At 39.7% G+C, this 22,054-nt stretch overlaps 1 protein-coding gene across 3 annotated transcripts in view; it reads left to right on the plus strand.

The window, feature by feature from the left end:
* The first annotated feature begins 955 nt into the window (after positions 1-955).
* The window catches only part of asic1c (acid-sensing (proton-gated) ion channel 1c), a 28,428-nt gene continuing 7,329 nt past the window's right edge, over positions 956-22,054 (plus strand). For 2 of the 3 annotated variants that reach the window (XM_078264008.1, XM_078264009.1), the window contains exons 1-5: positions 12,536-13,752; positions 16,371-16,521; positions 17,062-17,189; positions 21,534-21,684; positions 21,768-21,824. In XM_078264008.1, coding sequence (XP_078120134.1) covers positions 13,111-13,752; positions 16,371-16,521; positions 17,062-17,189; positions 21,534-21,684; positions 21,768-21,824 — 1,129 coding nt within the window. In that variant the 5' untranslated portion in view covers positions 12,536-13,110. Of the gene's footprint in view, positions 1,539-12,535; positions 13,753-16,370; positions 16,522-17,061; positions 17,190-21,533; positions 21,685-21,767; positions 21,825-22,054 lie in introns of those variants that run through there. The other variant, XM_078264010.1, reaches the window with a different exon arrangement.

Consider the following 22,054-nt stretch of genomic DNA (forward strand, 5'->3'; position numbering starts at 1 on the left):
CTGTCCATGAGTTGAAAGGTATGCAGGAGAATGCATTAATAATTGATGCTGTTACAAAACACATGATAGGAGGGCTGCAGCAAGATAGAAGATGGTGTGTGCTGCAAACTTAAATGATCAGCTATGGTTGTATTGACTAGAACTTAACATGTTTTTAATCTTTATAATGGTTTGAAAGAGGTCATTAAGAATATGTACAGTAGATGAATGCCTGTTTTGACTCTCCAGTGTGACTTATGTCACTGTATTTTGTATTTGTATTTGTTACAAGGAAGTTCAGGAGGAATGATAGCCTAAAGATTATAAATGTGAATCTGTAACTAATAAGAGTGCCAGGTCTGAATTCTGTCACCAGCTGCAATAAGCTTAATAGGAACTGTGAATGAGTAATACTCCCGCCTTTCACAACAAGATCCGTTAAGGTTTCATTTAGAAAAGCACTAAACCATTCCCCTTAAGACCACACATGTGATGTCTCGAACGGGTTTTGATTGTTTTTTCATTCTCATTAAATAGCATTGAATTCTTCTGAAGTTAAAACAATAGTTCTTCAAGTTGGAGTTGGCGACACACTATAACATACAATAACATTGATGTGTGTCCAGAAACCTTACCTTGTTAAATGAATGTTACAAATGCCAAAATAATTTGGGTGTGTTAAAGGTTGCTAAATTGAATATGCTTCGGTTTTCAGCTAAGCCTCTCTGCTGTATCTCTGTCTGATCAATCCACCACCACCCGCTATGGGATCAGGTCTTACTTCCCAAATGAAACCGGATCTCTTAAATGTAATGTGCCCTCTAAGATCTCAATTAGGATTGGTTGATATAACAGTCCATCGCTACTTCCGAGCTCCAGATATCCAACCCCTTACCCTCCCTCGGGTGCAAAAAGGAAACGAGACTCTGTCTCATCCATTTAGGTGAACCTCCCGGTTAGAACCAGTATTCAGTGGATCATCACTGCAGCAAGCCCACACCCAGCAATCACTAACTTGGAAACTCTTGGTCATAATGGGAGCCCCAGAGGAGGAAGTGCCACGTCCGCCATCAGACATTACAGTGTTTGGGGCCAACTGTACTCTCCACGGCCTCAGCCACATCTTCCTCCCAGGTGGAGTGACTTTTCGACGGCTGCTTTGGGCCACCGCATTCAGCTCCTCCCTTTCCATCTTCCTCTACCAAGTGGCCGACCGTGTGATCGAGTACTACCAGTACCCGCATGTCACCATCCTGGATGAGATGGACAGTCCCGTCATGTACTTCCCAGCCATCACCTTGTGCAACTACAACAGCTATCGAAAGTCCCAGATTATTAGGAATGACATCTTCTGGATGGCTGGACTCTTGGGTGTGGAGCAAGGGGACTTTGATGACTTCATGGCCGCTTTGGGGCAGCCCACAGACAACAGCAAGTTTTTCCCCAGCAAGACCTTCAACATGCTGGAGTTTGTACAGAGGGCTAGCCACAACATAGATGAAATGTTGCTCGACTGCAAATATAGAGGCAAGGACTGCGGTCCAGAAAACTTTACTACAGTAAGTATGGCTCCTTCTGTTGGTCTAGCCTCGGGTAAAATCAGTGTAAACTCCGTCAGAATCATTATTGGGAAAACACTCATCCTTGGGTTTGTGAGCTGTAAGAGAGTGAAGAAATACTCTCTTAAATATTTCAGAATTTCTCAGTAGGATAAATGCCGATTTGTAAAAGATTTAGACTAAATATTTATCAGAAAATATAAAATAATGTATATGTACAAATGTACACACTCAGTAGAAAAGCTTTAAGAAGCAAGATTTAAACATATGCAAAGCCTTTAGCAACAATGTCAACAACTGTGAGCTGTTTAATAGTCATTATAATGCTACAGTTTTAATGCTTCATTCTGCCCACGGTGAAATGAAATCAGTCAGTTTAAGTTTATGAACCCCAGAAGACACTATAGCAGAGCTCTGCTGTAAGAGAGTGGTTCTTTTTATAAAATGAGCATTGTCAAAATGAGACACGTCCACATCAGATATCGTTAGGGAAAGAGACGTCACTTTCACTCAAATTATGTTGTCCTTTCTTAATTGTTTCTTCAGTAATGGTTCCATAATCCTTACTTTTTAAATAATTAATGGCATGTTTTGTAAAGATTAAGTAGCTCTAGGGGGAACAACAGGTATGGGGTGTAAGACAGGAAAGATTCTAAGGAATATTAATAAAGCAATGCTTTATCTCTGTGTACAAGAGCTGGCGTTAAAAGCAGAAAGACATTTCTTGTGCTTTTATGGTGATGGCAATATTTATACTGTGTCCAATTCTTCATTTTGTGACTACTATTAATGGTCCTTTTTCTTGAAGGAGAAATGAGTTACTTCCTTAGAATTGTCCTCAGAAAGATGTAAACTACTGAGTTGCCATATGGTTCAACAAATCTCTGCTGATATCACGCATCATGCATTATGAAGCAAACATATGGCGTTTTCAAGACCAGTAGAGATTTTAATACATTATTGTTTTTCTTTGTAAATACCTCAGAAGAATTATCTTTATAGTAGCAATAGCACCAAATGTTCTCAAAAAATCAAAAACACAATGTCACCAAAACAGAACAGTGTAACTTTTGTCACTAAAAGAATCTAAAAAATCTAATCTAAAAAGTAATTATTTTTTTTCTTGACTTTTTTTCTCCTTAGTTTTCAGGCCTTAACCAAACAGATACAATCATGTCAGCAGAATTTGAATGGAACTTAATCGTCCTGCTTCAGAGACAGGGGAAGGATTGTATTTCGATGAAATGGGCCATTGATTTGAGTGATGAAAGCCTAGCACCAAGATGGGCTTGTCATGCTGCTCAATTTCTTTCCCGCAGCAGTAGAAGTGAGGCAAATGATTTAGACTAATTACTTAGTAAGTCTACAATGGCAGTACTATTATGTTGTGTAAGAGACAATAGTTTAAATTGAACCACACCACACCAAACCTGACATCTACTATAAGAAGAGCTTTAGACTTGTAAATGAAAATGGCGCATCATTTGAGTTTCAAAAATAAAACGGCACATGTAAGCAAATAAAGGCAGATTTTGATATTGATGTGGTCAGTTAGGTGACCTTGGCTCTTTCACATCCCCATGCACAAAGGGCAAATTTCAGCTAAATGTCAGAAACTGGAGACACTCTGAGGGCCTAAGTATAGAGGGGACTAATTAAATATTCATGGAGCTGCCTGAAAACCCCCTTCTCGGCCTGCTGATCTTACTGTGGGAGGCTCAGGGGCAAGTCCTCTCACAGGAGATGAGATGTGATGAAATTGAGATTACCCATTATATACTTCAAGAACATCACCGGGAGATGACTCACATAAGGTCTAGACAACCTCTCATAATTAGCTCTCTGCATGTGGAAAAATTGGAGGAAATATATGCATAAAATGATTCAAATGCCTCCGCTGATATATTTTACTAAGATACTTTTTCTAAGTGTTATGCATTTTGATATGGCATTTAAACAGCAGAACATAAATAGACTACCTAGATAACCTTTTCCTATTTAAACCCTTAAGGCTGTTTTATGCTTCTGCGTCAACTCCACGCCCTAGCTACGGCGTCGTGACCCTTCGTGCCGTCGTGTCGGGGTTGCTTTGCATCGCGGTACATTTCACCGCCATAACACTAGGGGGTGATAAGTCTGAGATTATTTGCGAGGTGTCTGCCAGCCAGTTTGTTATGTTAGCAAGCAAACTTTAGCACAACTGCCCACAAAGTACTGCTTGCTGGCGAAGTGCTAATTTCAAAACGTTACTGACATATAGACACAACCCCATCATTGTAACCAAAATGTGTCTGAGTTTATTTGCAAAGCTTATGTCCGTGAACTAGCATGTTGCTACTCCCCACAGTAAGCTGCTTGAAACACCGACTATCAACACACAGGACGAGTTGACCAATCACAGTCCTTGCGGTCTGCGTCACCACGACGCAAAGTTAAAACTTTTTGGAGGTGCACGTTGAGTTCCGGCGGAGGGCTCGGAGGGCGGTTCGCGGCAACGCAGAGGGGTATGCAGGGGTACGCTGTCGATTCGACGCAGAAGCATAAATCAGCCTTTAGAATACTATTAATTTTGCTCTCCTTTAACTTATTACCTGTACAATACTTCTTCATCTTCATAGTATTTCTGTATGTGTTTAAGTATATAGATGCATGTTTGTGTGCTCTGCCTGAATGTGCATTTTTGTGTCAAAGTCAGACAAAGAAACAGTGAAAGAAACTACAGTATGCCTACAGTGACAGGAAAGACCAGATGTTTCTGCTAATGAGTTGGATATGGGTGCAGTGGTATTGAAAAATGTTGGAGCGGAAATATCAAGTCCCCCAAGTGCAATTATTCCCTCTGCATAAAGTAATGAAATATTTTTTGGGGGGAGGATGCTGTAATTCACTGGAGGAGAACAAGTCTTAGATATTAAAAGGCTGGCAGATGGTAGATGCTAGAAATTTTCTACCCAGTGCTATAAATATATACAGGAACATAGCCTTGAATGTCCCTGTATCAATTTGTGAGTGAACTGTGGTAATACGTTTTGTTCAGATTACACTGAAGTGTTTTTGTGCTTCTGCAAGAATTGTTGTGTGTCAGACTGTGTATATCATTCAACATTATATTAAAGAAAACATCAGATTTCAATACAACTCATCGGCCAAACAACTTTCTTAGGGGAGCCTTTATTTCATTATCAGAATTAATCTCATGCCTCCATCTTGTTGTCTGTGAACTTGTGTGTGATTGATTGTCTTATTAATACTGCAAAGCGTAAAGCACCCAACACGGCCCAACTCACTGCTGTGGATTAAACCTGCAAGACTGGCTCTGACCAAATCAATCATCTGTCAGTATGTATATGCAGGGTGCATGCTGAAGTTGGCATAATATAATTTCAATCGATCACCAGCTCAGAGCTTTAGCTAGCTTGCACTAATGCGAAGAGTTGATTCTAGCACATTTATCCTTTTACTGTTGATCTCGTGTGGTGTGTTTGGACATCCTGTTGAGGTATCAGATTTTGTTGACACCAAAGCCTGAGCCTTTTTAATATTATGGCCTGTCTGTTGTGGCTGGGGATTTCTTCAGGGTCTGCCAAACCAGAAGCAGGATGTGGTGTTTCGCTTCATCCACTGCAGTATAGTCATGGAGGCTGAAGTTGGCTTTGGAGGTCAAATAAAAGAGAAGGGTGAGTAAAGGAAGCAGAAAAAATAGGCAGTGTAGGAGATAGGAAAAGAGACACAAGAGTAGCAGCTTTTACAAGAGAGATGGATAAAGATGGTAAAGCAGGAAATAAGAGTTGAAGGAGAGAGCTAAGACAAAGTGGAAACAAAAGAGAAAAGGAGGAGAGAGAGGAAAAGGAGGCTGTGCTGTGCTTAGATTGAGGTGGGACTGGGACTCATCTGAGGACCGACACCATCACTGTGAATCAGCCTGCTTTGGAGCCGAGCCAGCGCCGCGATGCACAACTGGAAGCATTAGGAGAGATGAAGGGAAGAGGTGTGTGAAGGAGCACAAAATTACAGTTCTGCCTGGAGCATGAAAAAGGAGGGGAGATAAAATAAAGCTCCACAGTAGAAATAATGAAATAAACAAATTTGAGGCAGTGAGTGTAGATGATAGGCCAGATAGCAAATACCAAATGTGTTTTGTTCCTCAGTGTCTGTAAAGGCCATTGTGGGAGCCACTGTTACTGTAAGTGCAGTATTGGCAGTCCTATCAATGGCGCTGAAGAGGAATAGTGAAGAAATTCATAGCGGGGATGCTGCATGGGGATGCTTTTTGCTGACTTGCACATCAGGGAGCAGATACTATCAGAGGTAGACATTGGCAGTGCCAGTTGACAGAACCTTTTAAGTTAATTAGCTTGTTAGGTGGAGACATTGGACAGTGTGGCTCTGTCCAAAACCAATAGTGCCATTATGTTGTGTTGTAGATTACTAGCCTTCTGGCATTGTGTGATATCCAAACAAGAGCATGTGTTAGGCCTGTAATATCCAGATTTTCATATTTTAGTAGACAATTATAGTGCAAAAAATTGATCATGGTTTTATATCATCATGTCCTTTTGATCTTAGATTACCTACCAAGCCCATATTTAGCTTTTGTTTCCTCTAATGGCCTCTGGAATCTATACCATGCTCTCTAAGCCAATAAAAACATTGCCTTGCACCTTCCAAGGTATTGTATCGCTATCTTATTTCAAGTAAACTGAGATTCCCCTCAACACCATGAGCCACTTTACAGGGGAGGCCAGACATGACAAATAGTTACAGCAAATAATTTTTTTGGAAGTATGAGTGATGATGTAATCCACTTTAAAGTTAAAAATCCTTTACATTTAGATTATGTAATGACATTTCTTTGAATGCTGGAAAGAGAGTATCTGTGTAGCCTTGCAGGTGTTTAGGAATATGATTTGAATTCATATGTTCACCTGACATAGGAGAAAGTCTTGATGGAATGCTGTTTTTACATGGCGCTATTAGGCCGTTGGCAAGTGCTTGCGATGCTAAATTTCTGGGCAAGCAGGCAAAATGGATTAAGACAGGGATACCAAAAGCCCCCAGCTGAGCAAACAAGATGAGAACATGCTAAAAAAAATCCTCGTAAATGAAAGTACCGGTTAGAAAATATGAGGACTGAGTTTATCAAAGTGTGACTGTGGGGCTGCAGAATGAAAGCTTGAGTGACAGCGCTTATGTTTTTTTAGTTTTTTTGGATTCTGCCTGGAATGGAACAAGGGAACAAGACGGCAGGTGTAGCCAGCAGCATCTGTTTTTTATTGATACAGGCTGCATCTGCTCTACACCTGGCCTGCCAATATACTGTACATGTGCTGTGTCAGAGATGTTTACAATTACTGTGGAATGTACAAACTAAAATAGTTGTATGACCAGTAAGATTTACAGTCAATGTACTCTCCTCCAAAACAGTTTTTTTAGTTTTTCTTACAAAATGCATGCCAATATTTTTCCCTTTTGATGAATTTTATATGAGGTATTTCACAGTATAAGCCCCTCTTAGCTAAAAATCCATTCTTGCTTCCCTTGCATTACTCTTGCAGCATACAAAGTGGCTGTGTTGCTTTTCAAGGAGGTTAGTTTCATTTTGAGGCAGGCCACAAGATGTCTCCCTCTGCTAAAGAAGCTGCACGTCCACCAGAGTGACATTCCTGATTGCAAATTTTTTGGCTCTAACCGTCTGTCTTCTGTTCCAGATTTGCATTTGTTTGGTCATCTTAAATCACTTCTCAGCCTTTTTTTGGCCTTGATTTTATATCTGGAAATTGTCAGGGAGTCGAGTTCTGAAGTTTTCATGTGAATCTGAATGTGACATGAGCATATGAAGTAACTCCATAAGGAATCCTTCCCACGGTTGAGAAACTCTGGGGAAGTATAAGGGGAATAGGTCCTTAATAGTCAAGAAATCAGTGTTATTCATTCAAGTTTTTAATTTTACACAACTTCATAGACTATTATCAAAACATTTCAAGGCTAAGACATCCAGTCTTGCTGTATGTTTGTCAGTGATCTTAAATTAATTGAATATATCGATCAAATGTATTGCATTCACATTACTGTCAATGTAAAATACAGTACAAAGCCAAAAAGGAAGATTTCTATGAAAAGCTTAAATTATCAATTAATTAATTGTCAATTAATTGATTTGTTGATTGACAGATACTAGTAATTATTACCTGCTTTTCTTTATCATATATAATATTAAACTGAATAGCTTTGGGTTTTGAAAAAAGCCACCTTGGAAATTATATTTGACTTTTTAATTCACATTTTTTTTCTCTTCTGTCAATTTTAGAGAAAAAAAAACGATTGATTAATCAAGATAATTGGGGGATTTATCGATATTGAAAAATAATCATTAGTTGCAGTACTATTTCTATGTATGTTCAGTCACTTAAGGCTGCAACTAACTTCATTATTGATTAATTATTGTTCTCTCAATTAACTAATCATTTGGCCTATAAATTGCAGAAATTGTGAAAACTGCACATTACAATTTCCCTGGGCCCAATGTGACATCAAATTGCTTGTTTTCTCTGTCCAACAGTCCAAAACACCCAAAATATGGTTTTACTATCATAGAATATTAAGAAGTACACCAAATATTCATAAATGAGAAGCTAGCTCCAGTTGATTTTCGGCATTTTTACCTAACCTAAATAATTAATCAGTAATACAAATTGTTGTCTATTAATTAACTAATCAGTTTAGCTCTACTGTAACAGGACAATAATGTTGGATATAGCTTTTATTCTTTCTCATCTTTATCCCTGCCCTGTGTAAGCTGCGTGTGTTTCTGATGTGCATCTAATTGCTGCCAGTATTTAATTTGGTGTTGAACAATCACACTGGCCCTTGAAGGAGCTCTTCCCTTTACTCAGTCAAAACTCTACTCCTCCTCTAATGAGACCTCTGGGGTTCAACTAGACTTTGACATAAGAGGATGGTTAGTGTCATTCGCTGACAGCCTCAGGGAATCCCTGAACTGGTCTTAAAGCTGGGCAATTAATGTACAAATTAGAAAAATACTTCCAATACTTCCAAATACTTCCTTTCAATAGTTCTACTTTTTCATCAAACAGAAATCAGCTGCTCGTTCTCAATTTGGCAAATTTTAATACACCATGATCCTCTAATTACATGCTTGAATACTGAGACAAAGATGAAATGTAGTTTGCAAGATAACAATGGAAATGAGTGAGCAGCAGAGATGTGTTTTCAATAAGAAGGATAGCAATTTTATAGAGATGAAAAATCATTAACTTCTGCCCAGAGCACTTTATATTCTTGAGTGATTGCAGCGCTGTCTTGGAGGGGATATTTTAATAAAATAATGATTTTGTGGAATTATTTCATAAATAAACACCGTTTTAAAAAATTAGTCACATTAAAATCTAAGCCATATTATAAAAAGTTCTAAAACACTGCAGTGCAGAAACATGATAGCAGAGTGTTGCACCAGATTGGAAAGCATTTAATTGAGTTGATTGGAAATGCTTAGACCTTCTTATAGGAGCATTTAGGCAGCTAGGACGAAGTACTGAATTCCGGTATACACCTGTAGAAATACACTGTCCACTGCCTTGTTCTCATCATTGGTTCTGCTGAAAACCATAAAACATACATCTGTAAGACTTCATTCAAGTCGTCCAATATTTATACTTAAAGCTGCACTTATCAATATTCTTAAATTAACCTACCAATGGAAAAATTACTGTGTATGATCCATATTCTCATTAGGGACATTGGCTTCCATTTTTTCCACACCAGTCAAAAGAGCTGAAACGCGCCACAAGTTGTCAGTTGTATTTTTTGCCAACCTCTTTTTAAGCTTTATGTAGTTGTAAATATAACCTTTGGCCCTAGTTCCATTTCCTCTCATTGTAGCAATCCACAGACAGAAGAGAAACCACAGGGGAGTGAAGTGACAGTCAATGATGCGTCTGTGAGATTAACAGTCGAGTAAGGCTCCTTAGATCAAATCGTCGAATAGTCGACTATTTGGGGTCACCCCAATTGCCAAACCTACAGTATCTCCACAGTGCTGTGTCAGTGCTGGAGCAAGATCTAGCTGCACCCATTATCATTCTGGTATAGGGGGGAAAAACGCTCTGCCTTGTTTGTATTTCTTTAAACCAATCACAATCGTCTTGGGCAGCGCTAAGCCAGGATGCAGCGATGGTGCTCTTGCGAAATAGATAGTGGAGATAGTGAAAGGAGGAGAATTCCGTCTGAAATAGGTAGCCAATGGCAGGCTTATAACAGTCTACATCTGGTTAGTCAGACTAAGGGCCCTATTTTAACGCACGGCGTGAAGCGCATGGCGCAGGTGTGTTTAGGGCGTGTCCAAATCCACTTTTGCTAGTTTGACGGCGGAAAAAAGGGTCCGTGCGCCGGGCGCATGGTTCAAAAGGGTTGTACTTAGTGTCTTCATTAATTCGTAGGTGTGTTTTGGGCGTAACATGCAATAAACCAATCAGAGTGTCATCTCCCATTCCCTTTAAAAGCCAGGCGCCTTTGTACCTTGGCGCATTGCTATTATGATAGCGGATTTACACCGTAATATTTTATTTGTCATCTTTTGCATGTTTGTGTGCTGCTGCGCTTCCCTGTGTGTGTGTGTAACAAGCATAGTGTGCCTGCGCTGTGCATAAGCCTAGGCGCATTTCACTAATTTTCTGTTAAAATAACAATTAAATACTATTGACCTTAGTCCAGGTTTTTGTTGGTCATGGCGCGATCACTTCCCACTGCCTCAAGATAGCAATACACCAAGAATGCACCTGAACACACCTCCTTGTAAGACCAACCACGTCCATGGGCGCAAAGATGGGCGCAGGTGCATTTTCTATTTAAACGACGCGGGCGCTGGACAGGAAATTGACAACTGCGTTGGTCTTAAACTAGCAAAGTCACACTTGCGTCGAGCTTTGCGTCGAGCTTTGCGTCGAGCTTTGCGCCGCGCCGGGTGCAAGATAGGGCCCTTTGTCAGACTATTAGTCCGACTTCCCTCAGAGAAGAGACCAGGAGAATAGTCCGTCCTTAGCGTGCGATAGATTCGTAATGAACAGCAGTCAATCAAACAGAACTATGAGCGGCCCCTGTGGACATAATAGAGGACAGCGCCTATTCATTTTGAAAGAGCATCGGCCAATGGACCTTTTTGACAGCAGACATTTTGATTTGTCATAGTAGGAAAAGCACAGCTGAAATTGATAACCTTAACGATGGCTAACCTTAACGGATTCTCAATTCAAGTGGCCCAGTAAGCTATTTCAGTGAGTCAGCATGCACAATACCAGGGCCTCTCTTAAGTGGAATGCAGCCATCATTAATGGTTTTGAATACACCTGTGCTTTTCCTACTATGACATGTCAACATGTCTGCCGTGAAAAAGGTCTATTGGGAAACACCAACACTCACGTCATCAATCGCTCAGTGACTCAGTGACAGACTTTCACGTTTGTAGGGCTGGCCTTGCATCGCTGCATTCCAGCCAACAATCAATGAATGCAAGTTGAATGTTTACATACATGACATCTCTGCTTTTGCGATGCGAAACAGTTCACATCAATCACTCTGAATGATGATTACCAAATAAGGCATCTGAATTTATTGGGTGTGCAGCTACTCAATAAATAGATCTAGAAGTCTGATAAGGTGTTATTGTTGGAGTTATTTACTTGCCTGCCACTCATGCAGCATTAGTATTTTTGTTGTGCTTTGTTATTGGGTCTGACACTGAGGCAGTTATCCCTGTTGATGCCTAAATAGAGCCTATTGTTCACTTTGATTGGATCTTTCCAAAACAAAAAGCAAATCCTTAATTCTACAATTTAAAAAAACCCTGTTCGGTTGTTTCTAAGAATAAAAAGGCTTGAACATAAGGCTGAAAAGAAAGCAATGCCAAGCATCTGTCTTGCCTGAAAGCCAGAAAAAATAGGCGTGTTGCAGACACGATATCCAGTAGCTGTTAGGGAAGTTGTTGTTGTTGTTGTAGAAGTTTAGTTGTTTTGCTCACCGGAAAGCCCTGAAAGCATGCAGGGAACACAACTAATACCATACTGTAGGTACTGAAGCTCTTACTGTGGCTTCTCTTTATTTTCAGGATCCAGAGTCTGGATTCCAGACATTCATTAATGTTATCGGACTATTATTACCACAACTTTTAAACACAGAGAAAACTGTTCTGCATAGTACCCCCCCCCTGACAGCAGAAGTCTTCTTCGCGAGGATTAAACAAAAATCAATTTATGGATTCAGAGTTGGCAGATCAGTTCTGAGTTCTTAGTTTTTGTTATATGTAAACTTGGTTGCATCCAATTATTTTATTCCAATTCATCCCATCTAAACTTGCAAATGACACCCTCTCCTCCAAGTACACACAGTAATTCAACATGTTTTGCTATTTTTCACTTTTCAGAATAATTCTTTTTACAACCATATATTACCACAGCTGTGATCAGGTTAGTCAGCCAAGAGTCACATTACACACTGAAAAGATTCCAGTGTGAAGCTGAGTCTTCTGCCAAAGAGAATCCTCTGATAGTCTCACATAAATTGAGCAAAGCACCTTTAATATCAGCCAGAGCCACATCTTCATGCAGCAGGATGTCAGCCTTCATTACATTGCATTTGTTAAATTATATTTGAAACTGGCAGAAAAGATGAACAAGGAAATGTGCCATTACAGATATTTTGTCTTCATTTTGAAGCGGATTTTGCTGAGTTTTCCTCCAACTAGCTGGCTCCCCTCAGTTATCAGTTATATAGATATATTGATCCACGAGCGAGCTGCAGGTTCTTCAATATCAAAGAATTTCAGACCATCATTATTTCTGTTGCAGAGTTTCTTTATCACATTTTTTTTGTACTTTGATTGATACCTTTCCCCGCCTCTCTATATCCATTGGAGGTCTACTTCATCACCGGAGGAAAACAATTTCATCCACTGGCTCCACCTCATTCTCCGACTGTAGAGAGAGTGGGTAGGGGGGCAACAAGCTTTATAATCCTTTCTGCAGGCTGCGAGTCAACAGTCTAAAAAAACATATTTTCAATCTGTTGAAAAAGGGAGGAGTTGGGTTCTGGGCAGCGAGAAAGAGAAACCACCAAAATCTGCAAGTATTGTCTGGCACTGGAGAGGGAGATGGAGTTAAAGATCAGAGCAACAGGGGTAAGCCTCTCCGGATTTTCAAAGTGATTGCCTCTGGGAGTGAAGCCGTCGCTTACATCTGCAATTATCACGTCCATTTATCTATTGATGAAGGACTGGTGCTGGTTACGCTTGATGGTTTTCGTTAATGGAGTGATTCAGCTGTTTTTCTGATAAAGGAATCATTATGTAAATCAATTTTACCTCCCCCAAGGAGCTCAGTTCCTTTTTTTGTTATCTTCACGGCACATAATTCTCAAGCCTGAACAGTGGAACAGCTGCACATTAGGACTTTAGTCGCTGCTACCTGGAATCTGTGGTACATAAACCTGGAGATGGTTGTCTAGGGTGGGCTACTAAGAAACCGCATTTGATAAAGAAGCGCCTGCCTTGACACAGGCAATTATGTTTGAAGCACCCACATCCGGAGCAGTCGCCCTGGAGCCACACAAAGACAATGATGCCCAAGAGACCCGTCTCCAAATCACTGAGTCCAGCTTGCTTAAACCAACATTGAAAGAGATGATGGTGGATTTCATAATGAGGCTCAAGATCCACGGTGTGAAGTATGTCTTCTCTTCGGACAAGTCTAAACTGCAGCGAGTCGTCTGGATCATGGCCTTCTTCGTTTGTGTCAGTCTCCTGTGCACCTGGTCCTGGAATCGAATCATCTACCTGCTGTCCTACCCTGCCATCACGAAGATCTATGTGGTATGGGCTCACAATATGGCCTTCCCAGCTGTTACTTTCTGCAATAAAAATGTGTTCCGCGTATCCTCTCTGACCAAGGATGACCTGTATCACAGCGGCTACTGGATGGACCTCATGTATCCTAATCACACAGTGATGGAGAGGAGCCTGTCTATCATTAAGGACAGCCACAAGCAGGGTCTCCTGAGCCTGCTGGACTTTGACAACTACACCCCGCCCCCTGATTACAGCATCAACACCACCGAGATGATGGGACGCCTCGGCCACCAGTTGGAGGACATGCTGCTGGTGTGCAGGTTCCGAGGGGAAACCTGCACCTACAAAGACTTCAGCACTGTATGTACAGAAAGAAAGATGGTATTTGTCAGGTGTGGATATGAATCTGAAGATGCACCCGCATAGTCTCAGGGTGTTTTAAGGTGTTGATGTTTCAAAGCTGTAGACAAAGCCTGTCCTGTTTTTGCCTCTTAGACATGACAGCTTTTTCCCTTTTAAACATCATGTCTTCAACAAGTCACTCAAGGATACAATGTTACTTTCATGTTGTGTTAAAAAAATGTCATGTCATGTCATCATCAATGACTTCAGTATCTGCTTTACAGTTTTTTGAGTTTTCATTTGTTTATATTCATCCTGGCGAGTTATTGGATTTCCAGTTGCTTTAACGTCTTTTCGCTTTATAACCCCTGACAACGATATTAAGGAAGAAAAAGTAGAGGATTAATAATTCAGACATCGTTAATCAGTTTAAATTAAAATGTTAGCTTCCGTAATTAAAACATCTGGAGGGCGTGTGGATTATATGGTCTTGTTTGAAAAATGCAACTGAGCTTCCTATTTAAAACACCAGTTGCAAGTCTATTACACCCATTCATTTTTGAGTAAGCACTGACTGCTGCATTGAGGAAGTGTATGATGTTTGCAAACCATTGTCACACTATTCAGAATGGTAATATTTCTATCAAATGCTTTCAACACAGTGTCATCAGAAAATATTTAAAGGGCTCAATGGAGAAACGTCTGCAGTGAGAAGTGTGCATGCAGAATAATTTAAATCTGGGAACACACTTGTAGATTTAAAACACTAACCTGTCACTGGCATCACATTCAACCTGATGCCTTTGTAGATCTGAGTCATAAAAATAAAAATAAAATCGAACCTGTATCTGTGACTACTTTAACTGGTCTTGGACAGTTTAAATACAAAGTCCTGCACATTGCAATATGTCAGTTGTCCATGGCGGCTTCCCTGTTTTGCACAAACCAGTGCAGATCCTCCACAGTCTGTAAAATCATGGTCAGATTGGGTCCATAATTGGGATTTAAACTGTGTTGTGTGCTTGCATTTTCAGCAACACATGGTGTGACTATGCTGTGACCAAATGAAGCTCCTGTTTTATCTAAACTTAAATCAGAATCTTTAAAAACAGGTCTCTAGTCACTTTGCAGACCTCATTATACAGCCAGCAAGGGGAAAGGACCAAAGAGCTGTTTAATCTTTCTGAGCTGCATGTAAGTCTGTCTGTGTCTGGACATGGAACATTGACTCTGATCTCTTGAGATCAGCTTTGCCATACTGGTTGAGTTTTTGCCAGCAGTCCTCTGACCATGACCTTGTTGTTGACGTTTGAATTGTGGCATCGGAATTTCCCCGATAAAATTTGAGCAACCTGGTTTTTGGCTTCAGTGTTTGTTTTTAGTTATTGGATAATTCTCTTTGTGAGGCCTACACAAATTAATTAATAACAAATTAAAATGATTTTCTGAAAATTGAAATCCATTTTCATTTAAATTTAGACAGAGGTTTTTCAACGTAAAATATTCCAGTGCTACAAACTCAGTGGTATTAATCTACCACATTAAATAGCTACTTATCTTGAATTTACTCAACCCCTCAAGCTGTATTCAAAATATTAAGATTTATTTCTCTTAATCCAAACTGTAGAGTTCAGTTTAAAATGTCAACATTTCTAATCATGATACAGATTTATTTGTACTTGTGTGGCAGAGGATGGAGAATTTCCAATCACAGGGAAACTCCATTTAAAAAATTAATAACTCAAGCCAGCTGGATTGATTAAATCGAAAAGAGATTTGGTGTGAGCAAACCTACTGTGGAGATTGTACATCAAACGTTAAGTACCGCTGAGATGTACTGGCACAGGTTTGCTCTCTCAAGAAGTTTGTATCTCGAGACACAAAAATGTCTTTTCCAAACCCAATTTAGAAGTTGTTTGTGTGGCCGGAGAGCATCCACCTCAGATGTTTCTTATTTAATGACGGCAAAATAGTACATTCACTCTAAGTTACTCTGGGGAAATTTGGAGTGAAATTGGGAAAAGATTGATTGCTGCTGCTGCTAAGGAAAACTAATTAATTCCTCAAATCAGAGCCAGGTGCCTGTTTAATGCTAGTACTACTTCATCTGCTAATCACAAAGCCTCTGCAATGAAACAAAAAATATATATAAATAGCAATTCAAATCCACTCTACAATATATGTGTTTAAGAGCACTTTACCAAACAACCATTGAAAAAGTAGAATATAAACTTGAATATTAGAGCTAATCTCAGTTTTATGGTCCAGAGTCAGGCTGTACTGGACTCTCCCGATGATTTATTTAAACATTATTATTATTTTAACAAGTTTTGTTATTTGGGGTTTCATTTACTCAAGCATACTATACATTTTTGTTTATCAAATTGTCAGAAATAACAGGAAAATGCCTAGATTTCTGTCAAAAAAGGTAAAACAAACTCATTGCCTTACTGTATGCGGACCGATCATGCTTACTGTCGTGCGCAGGACACCCCCAAAGGTCCATTCTGAGCCAGGAAAAACCCTGAGGCTGTAATGTAATACAACTCGTACAGGTGCACAGTTTACCACAGTACAGTAGAAAGGGTTTGACTTTTCATTAATGCTCCTGCTTTTTCTGTGCTCTTTCTTTACAGATTTACACACGCTACGGAAAATGCTACACATTCAACTCTGGATTAGACGGCAACCCTTTGTTGACCACGTTAAAAGGTGGCACAGGGAACGGCTTGGAGATCATGTTGGATATTCAGCAGGATGAATATCTGCCTGTTTGGGGAGAGACAGGTCAGTACGTTAACATTTTAACTTGTATAGTCGCTCCATCTTGTTGGCTTACCCTGGAAATCCCAACTACTCCTCCAGTCCTTTGTCATTTCTATAACATGATGATGTATGACTTTATATACATTATATAATGCCAAGGTTTTCCCAGGTCTTCTTATTCACGTTACTGCTAAATGTTTGCAGAATTTGCTCAACACAGAATTGATGTATTAGCATACTTAATACCATATTATCTTTATAGTTTCTCCAGGTTTAAAACTGACATCAGGTCTAATGTATGGCATTCATTGACATATTGCTTTCAATTTATGGCAGACAACAACACCCACTGTATCTTACATTCATAAAGTATTCAGCATGTAATAAATCTTTGGTTGTAAATCTGTTTCATATTGGTCCACCACACTAACATATGAGTATATCTCTGCTGTTAGCATTCAGCATGGGTTTTAGCAACACTTTGTATCAGTGCCAGAGCCAAAAAGCGGGTTTCCATAGGCGACAGTACTTGTTACATTTTCTGGCGTGCTGTATCCACAGATGAAACCTCCTACGAAGCAGGCATCAAGGTTCAGATCCACAGCCAGGACGAGCCGCCCTTCATTGACCAACTGGGATTTGGTGTGGCCCCTGGTTTTCAAACTTTTGTGTCATGTCAGCAGCAACTGGTACCTAATGTTCAGCCTCCTCTCCTCCAACCTGGACCTTTTTTGCTCTGCGTCATTCTGTGTTTGTCTACAAATCCTCGCCAGCCATTGCCCATTAACTCTGTGTCACAGAGCCTGGAGCAAAATCTTATCTTTGATTTACACTGTGTGGGAAATCTGCAGTTAAGGTGTTATATAAATACCCAGTGATTCTGGTTCCATGAAACTGAAGGATTACAGCAGCCAAGGAATGTTGATAGAGCAGGGCCAAGTAATGATTGGATGCAAGCATACAAGCATACTGTGCTTATCTGAGCCACACAAAAAAAACTTACACCACACAAAAATACTGTATATATGTAAAAATTGTCTCTAGTGGCGCATTCAAAGACAAGGCAGAGAAAAACTGACTGAATTCACACAGCCATGGTCAGCAGGCTTTAATGATCAAAATATTAATTCTGATCATCTTATTCAAAGTGTTTGAAAAGATGATTAACAATTTCTTATTAACACCCCTTAAGGAAATTGTAAAACATTTATGATTTTTCTCACTGAAATTATTGCTAATATGGTCTATTGGCAGCAGATTCTAGCCAAAATCAGACTGTTTTAAAGACTTACTATAACTAACTGCACTCCTAAGATGCCCTCTCAAGACTTCCTGAATCTTGAGGGAAAGGGAAAGATATTAAAACTATTATCATGTTTTTGATGGTAAATTGAACTATTAAAAGAAGCCTGGTGCAACCTGTCATCATATTAGTTTATTTCCCAATTCCACTAACACTTAAAGTATCTGTTGTCAGATTAGAAAGATGACCCCCAGCTATTTTGAAGACATATTTTAAAATGTACTTTGATTTAGGGGCACAGTAAAATGAAGCAAAGGGAAGCAAAAAAGCCTGTGGCAGGCTTTGTAGAAAATGTGTTTCCAGCCCTCAACTATCCCTTCACTGCTTTCGGTGATAGGCGAAAAGTAATAACTATAGTTAAGCCTGAATTGATCGAAAAGCCTGTGTTCAAGGTCATAACACTGAGCTCACATGGATGTGTCCTATCCAAATGTTATGAAAATGTAAAGCATTAATGTGATGTTGCCAAGACAAGTCTTTTGTCTACATTAGAAAAGCACACAAGCCAAACACCAATATTTTGATTTCCAAACAGTGACAGAATAGGGAAATATCCTCTGACAAGCAGAAAACCCCTCATTGTAAGTTGCAAGAAAATGGCGCCTGTGCCACCAAAGATTTTAGGATTTTGTAATGATTACCTTCGGGATCAAGTGTATTTCTGTATTGTGCTGCAGGCTCATTAAAATTCCCCCCACATAATCAGTCCTTTTGAAGGCGTGAAATTAAGGATAGTCCATCAGTAAATCCAATTCATTACTTGAGAAATGAATCAAGCCTAATTTATATGATTTTGCTCCTAAAGTTAATGGTCTTGGTCAGTTCATGAGCATGAGATAAATGACCAAAGAAAATCTTCCACCATTGTTTTAGCAGAATAACATAGGATGATTGAGGCAGAGTTTGGTCTTTTAAAACAGACACTTGGACACCACAAAGATGACAACTTCTATTTTTGGGAAGCAGTTTTGAAACATAATAATAATATTTCTTTTTGACTCTCTTTCTCTGCACAAGTGTTGTAAAATGGTTCAGCCATCTCCAAGAAGTGTTTCTGATCTATTAATCAACATCACAAAGATTCCCGCTGAAAGCAAAAGTGCATGGATTGTCATTTATAATCGTGACACGAGTGCCCACACCAGTGACAGCTAAAAGACTTGTTTACGACCTAAAAGATGCGCTGAATTAATTAGACTGTCATTAAAGTCTGGCCAGCATTAATTTCAGTCAGTCTCCGACGTGTATAGTGACACTGCTCTCAGTGTAATAATAGGCCGCCTGATGAAGCACTTATGATTTCAAGACTTCATTTGTGAAGATTCTGAAGGAATTTAATTTATAATAGGAAGCTATGACTTGTGAGCTCAGAGACATGTGAAGACTACACCACCACATTTTAGAGTAGAATTATGTAATGGGGGGGGGGAACTGAACTGTGTCGTCACTCAAGCTTGAGTGGATGTGAGAAGAGAAAATGACAACCCAGCAGTACCGAAGTTCTCAGGCGCCGTTGGGAGTATACTGACAACAGGCTGTCTTTCTGTCCGAAGGGGTGGACCACTTTCTGTCCCTCTTTATTATTTAGATAATCATGTGGGCTGTGTTCCCTCACCCTAGATGAGACGTCCTATGAGGCCGGCATAAAGGTACAGCTTCACACTTAGTCAGAGCCTCCTTTCCTCCATGAGCTGGGCTTTGGGGTCTTCCCCGGCTTCCAAACGTTTGTTTCCAGCCAAGAGCGGAGGGTGGCGTATGACTGTTTGGGTTTGCTGCATGCCACAAATACTCTATTGTTAAATAGCTACACACCCATCAGTAAGTCCAACACTTTCATCTGCTGCACCCCCATCCATCTATCCCCCTCCGTGTGGCTAATGCAACAACATCCAACATCTGCAGTCCGTCCATCGTCTTCTATGTTTTATAGATGTCAGTAAAGAGCAGCTACAGTAATGGGTTTCATTCCAGCTTTAATCCATTAATCTGAGTCTGTATCTTCATCAAAGCGGTTGTTTGGCTTTTCCTCTCACCGCCATGTACAGTTCTGTTTGTTTTGCCTTTACGTTATCAGGGCGATCCACTGGACTGCTACTTAATGTCATCTGGAGGGACCAGACAATATGATTTATTGGGTTTTATTACCCATGACGACTCTGGCATCATTTTTTAACCCTGTGGCCCAGAAATGGAGTTCAATAAAGGCTTAATAATGTTAGCTAATTTAAGTCCACTCCATCACTGACTGGCACTCTATCTCTGTCATTTTCTATTGACTGAATGCCTATTAGATTGTCAGAGTTAACCTGGTTAGAGCTGGTGGAGATGATTGTGAATAGCAGCATCAGTTCTCGGGAAGTTTGTCAGGAAGAAGCCTTTGGCATTGACTAGCTCCCACTGCAATTAGTAGCTATATGCTTCAATGCCCATGCAAGCATTGTTAGCCTTCATAAATAATTAGTTCTTTTTTTGTCATAAAATGAGTAGTAAGCATTCATTACCACAAACTGCTAAGACTTTTAAAGCGGACTGAAAGTCTTGTTGTACCTGTAGTCTTGTGGTACCTGTTTGTCATGATGCATAAGTTGTATTCTGCTTGCAATATCATTTACTAAAGCTTTGTTAAAATTTAACTGAGCCAATCCCGAGTATTGATTTCCTGGTCTGCCAGTCAAGAACACAGAATTAAGTGACCAAGTGGAGTCAGATAGACTCTGGCCTTTTGAGCCAGAGCAGAATCGGTCATAGTTTTTCCTTCAGTAGTTAAATGTTGGTTTAGAAAACGTTCCTGTAAAGTGTTGAAGAGCTCTAAAACAGATTGCACGCACACACACACACACACACACACACACACACACACACACACACACACACACACACACACACACACACGGGGCACATTGCTGCAGTTATAAGACGAGTACCATGGGTCCAAAACCTTAAAATTCAGGCATTAAATATTCCTCATTAGTGGATTAATTTAGAATTCCCTGAGTTACTCATAAATGTAATGACCTGCTCTTCACCTTTTAATGAGAGTTTTACCTCTAATGAGACTACAGACTGATTTCACTTTGTTGTTTAATTCACATGGCTTTGCAGTCCAGGGTAGTTTTATAACAAACGCTCATGGGCTTAGATTAAAAATAGTTAATCAACAATAAAAAGTTGTTTTATAAGCTTCTGGAGAGTAGTTTATTCATTAGGAATTCATCAACTATTTACTATAAAATAGGATGTAATGATCTATAATGTCTGTTAAATTCATTCAAACATTTATTTGTTCATTCAATAGCTCTTTATTATTGAGTTATTGAGTTCTCAGGGTTGTAATATTTGTCCATTGACTGTGGTGTCCTGTCTAAATCTACATATTTTACAGATTTCTATTAAGCCTGTCTCTTTTTCTATGGTATTCTGCTTTCTACCGAGGACTAGACCTGCATCAGTAATGTTCTGCATGATGTCTGCTTGCTGCTATACATGAGCAATAATGTTGGTCTGACCGGATGTTTTCCGCCCAAATTGTCTCAGTGCACATTTTCATTTAAATGCTTCTGTATTTATTTTTTTTATGTATTTTTTATTTTTTTTTTTTACATTTGTGTTGGGTTTTGTCAGTTTGTTGTCCTCTTTTGTACTTTTGCTGTACTGGACTTGCATAATGTTATTCGTTGTAATCCTGTGTGCTGATATACTGTGGGAAAACATGTGCTGTTTGCTCTTTTAGCTTCAGTACCTCCCTCCGCCTTGGGGAGATTGCAAGTCTACTCCCATAGACTCTGAATACTTCTCCACGTACAGCATCACCGCCTGCCGCATTGACTGTGAAACCCGGTACCTGCTAGAGAACTGCAACTGCAGGATGGTTCACATGCCTGGTATGATTTCAGAAAGACGTGACCAATTAAAACATGTTGCAAATACTTCTGTCCTCATTTTACCCTAATATTATTTGAAACAGGGACCTCAACAGTTTGCACACCTGAGCAGTACAAAGACTGTGCTGACCCAGCTTTAGGTGAGCCCACACACTTTACCGCATACGTATTAAAATATTAGTGTGATAGTTTTGCATTAATGTCTAAATTCAACCAAGTGTTCAGCAGCAGTGCCATGAGACTACTCAAGCCTTTATGTAATACCTCTGTAGCTTTAACTTGAAATTACTTTAATCTCAGACAGTGCTGAAGCAAAAATAATAAAGTAAAATGATTGTTTAAAAAATTCCATTAGGTAGATTTGTGATGT

Source organism: Sander vitreus, chromosome 12 (genome assembly GCF_031162955.1).
Source record: "Sander vitreus isolate 19-12246 chromosome 12, sanVit1, whole genome shotgun sequence".
Classification (NCBI taxonomy): domain Eukaryota; kingdom Metazoa; phylum Chordata; class Actinopteri; order Perciformes; family Percidae; genus Sander; species Sander vitreus.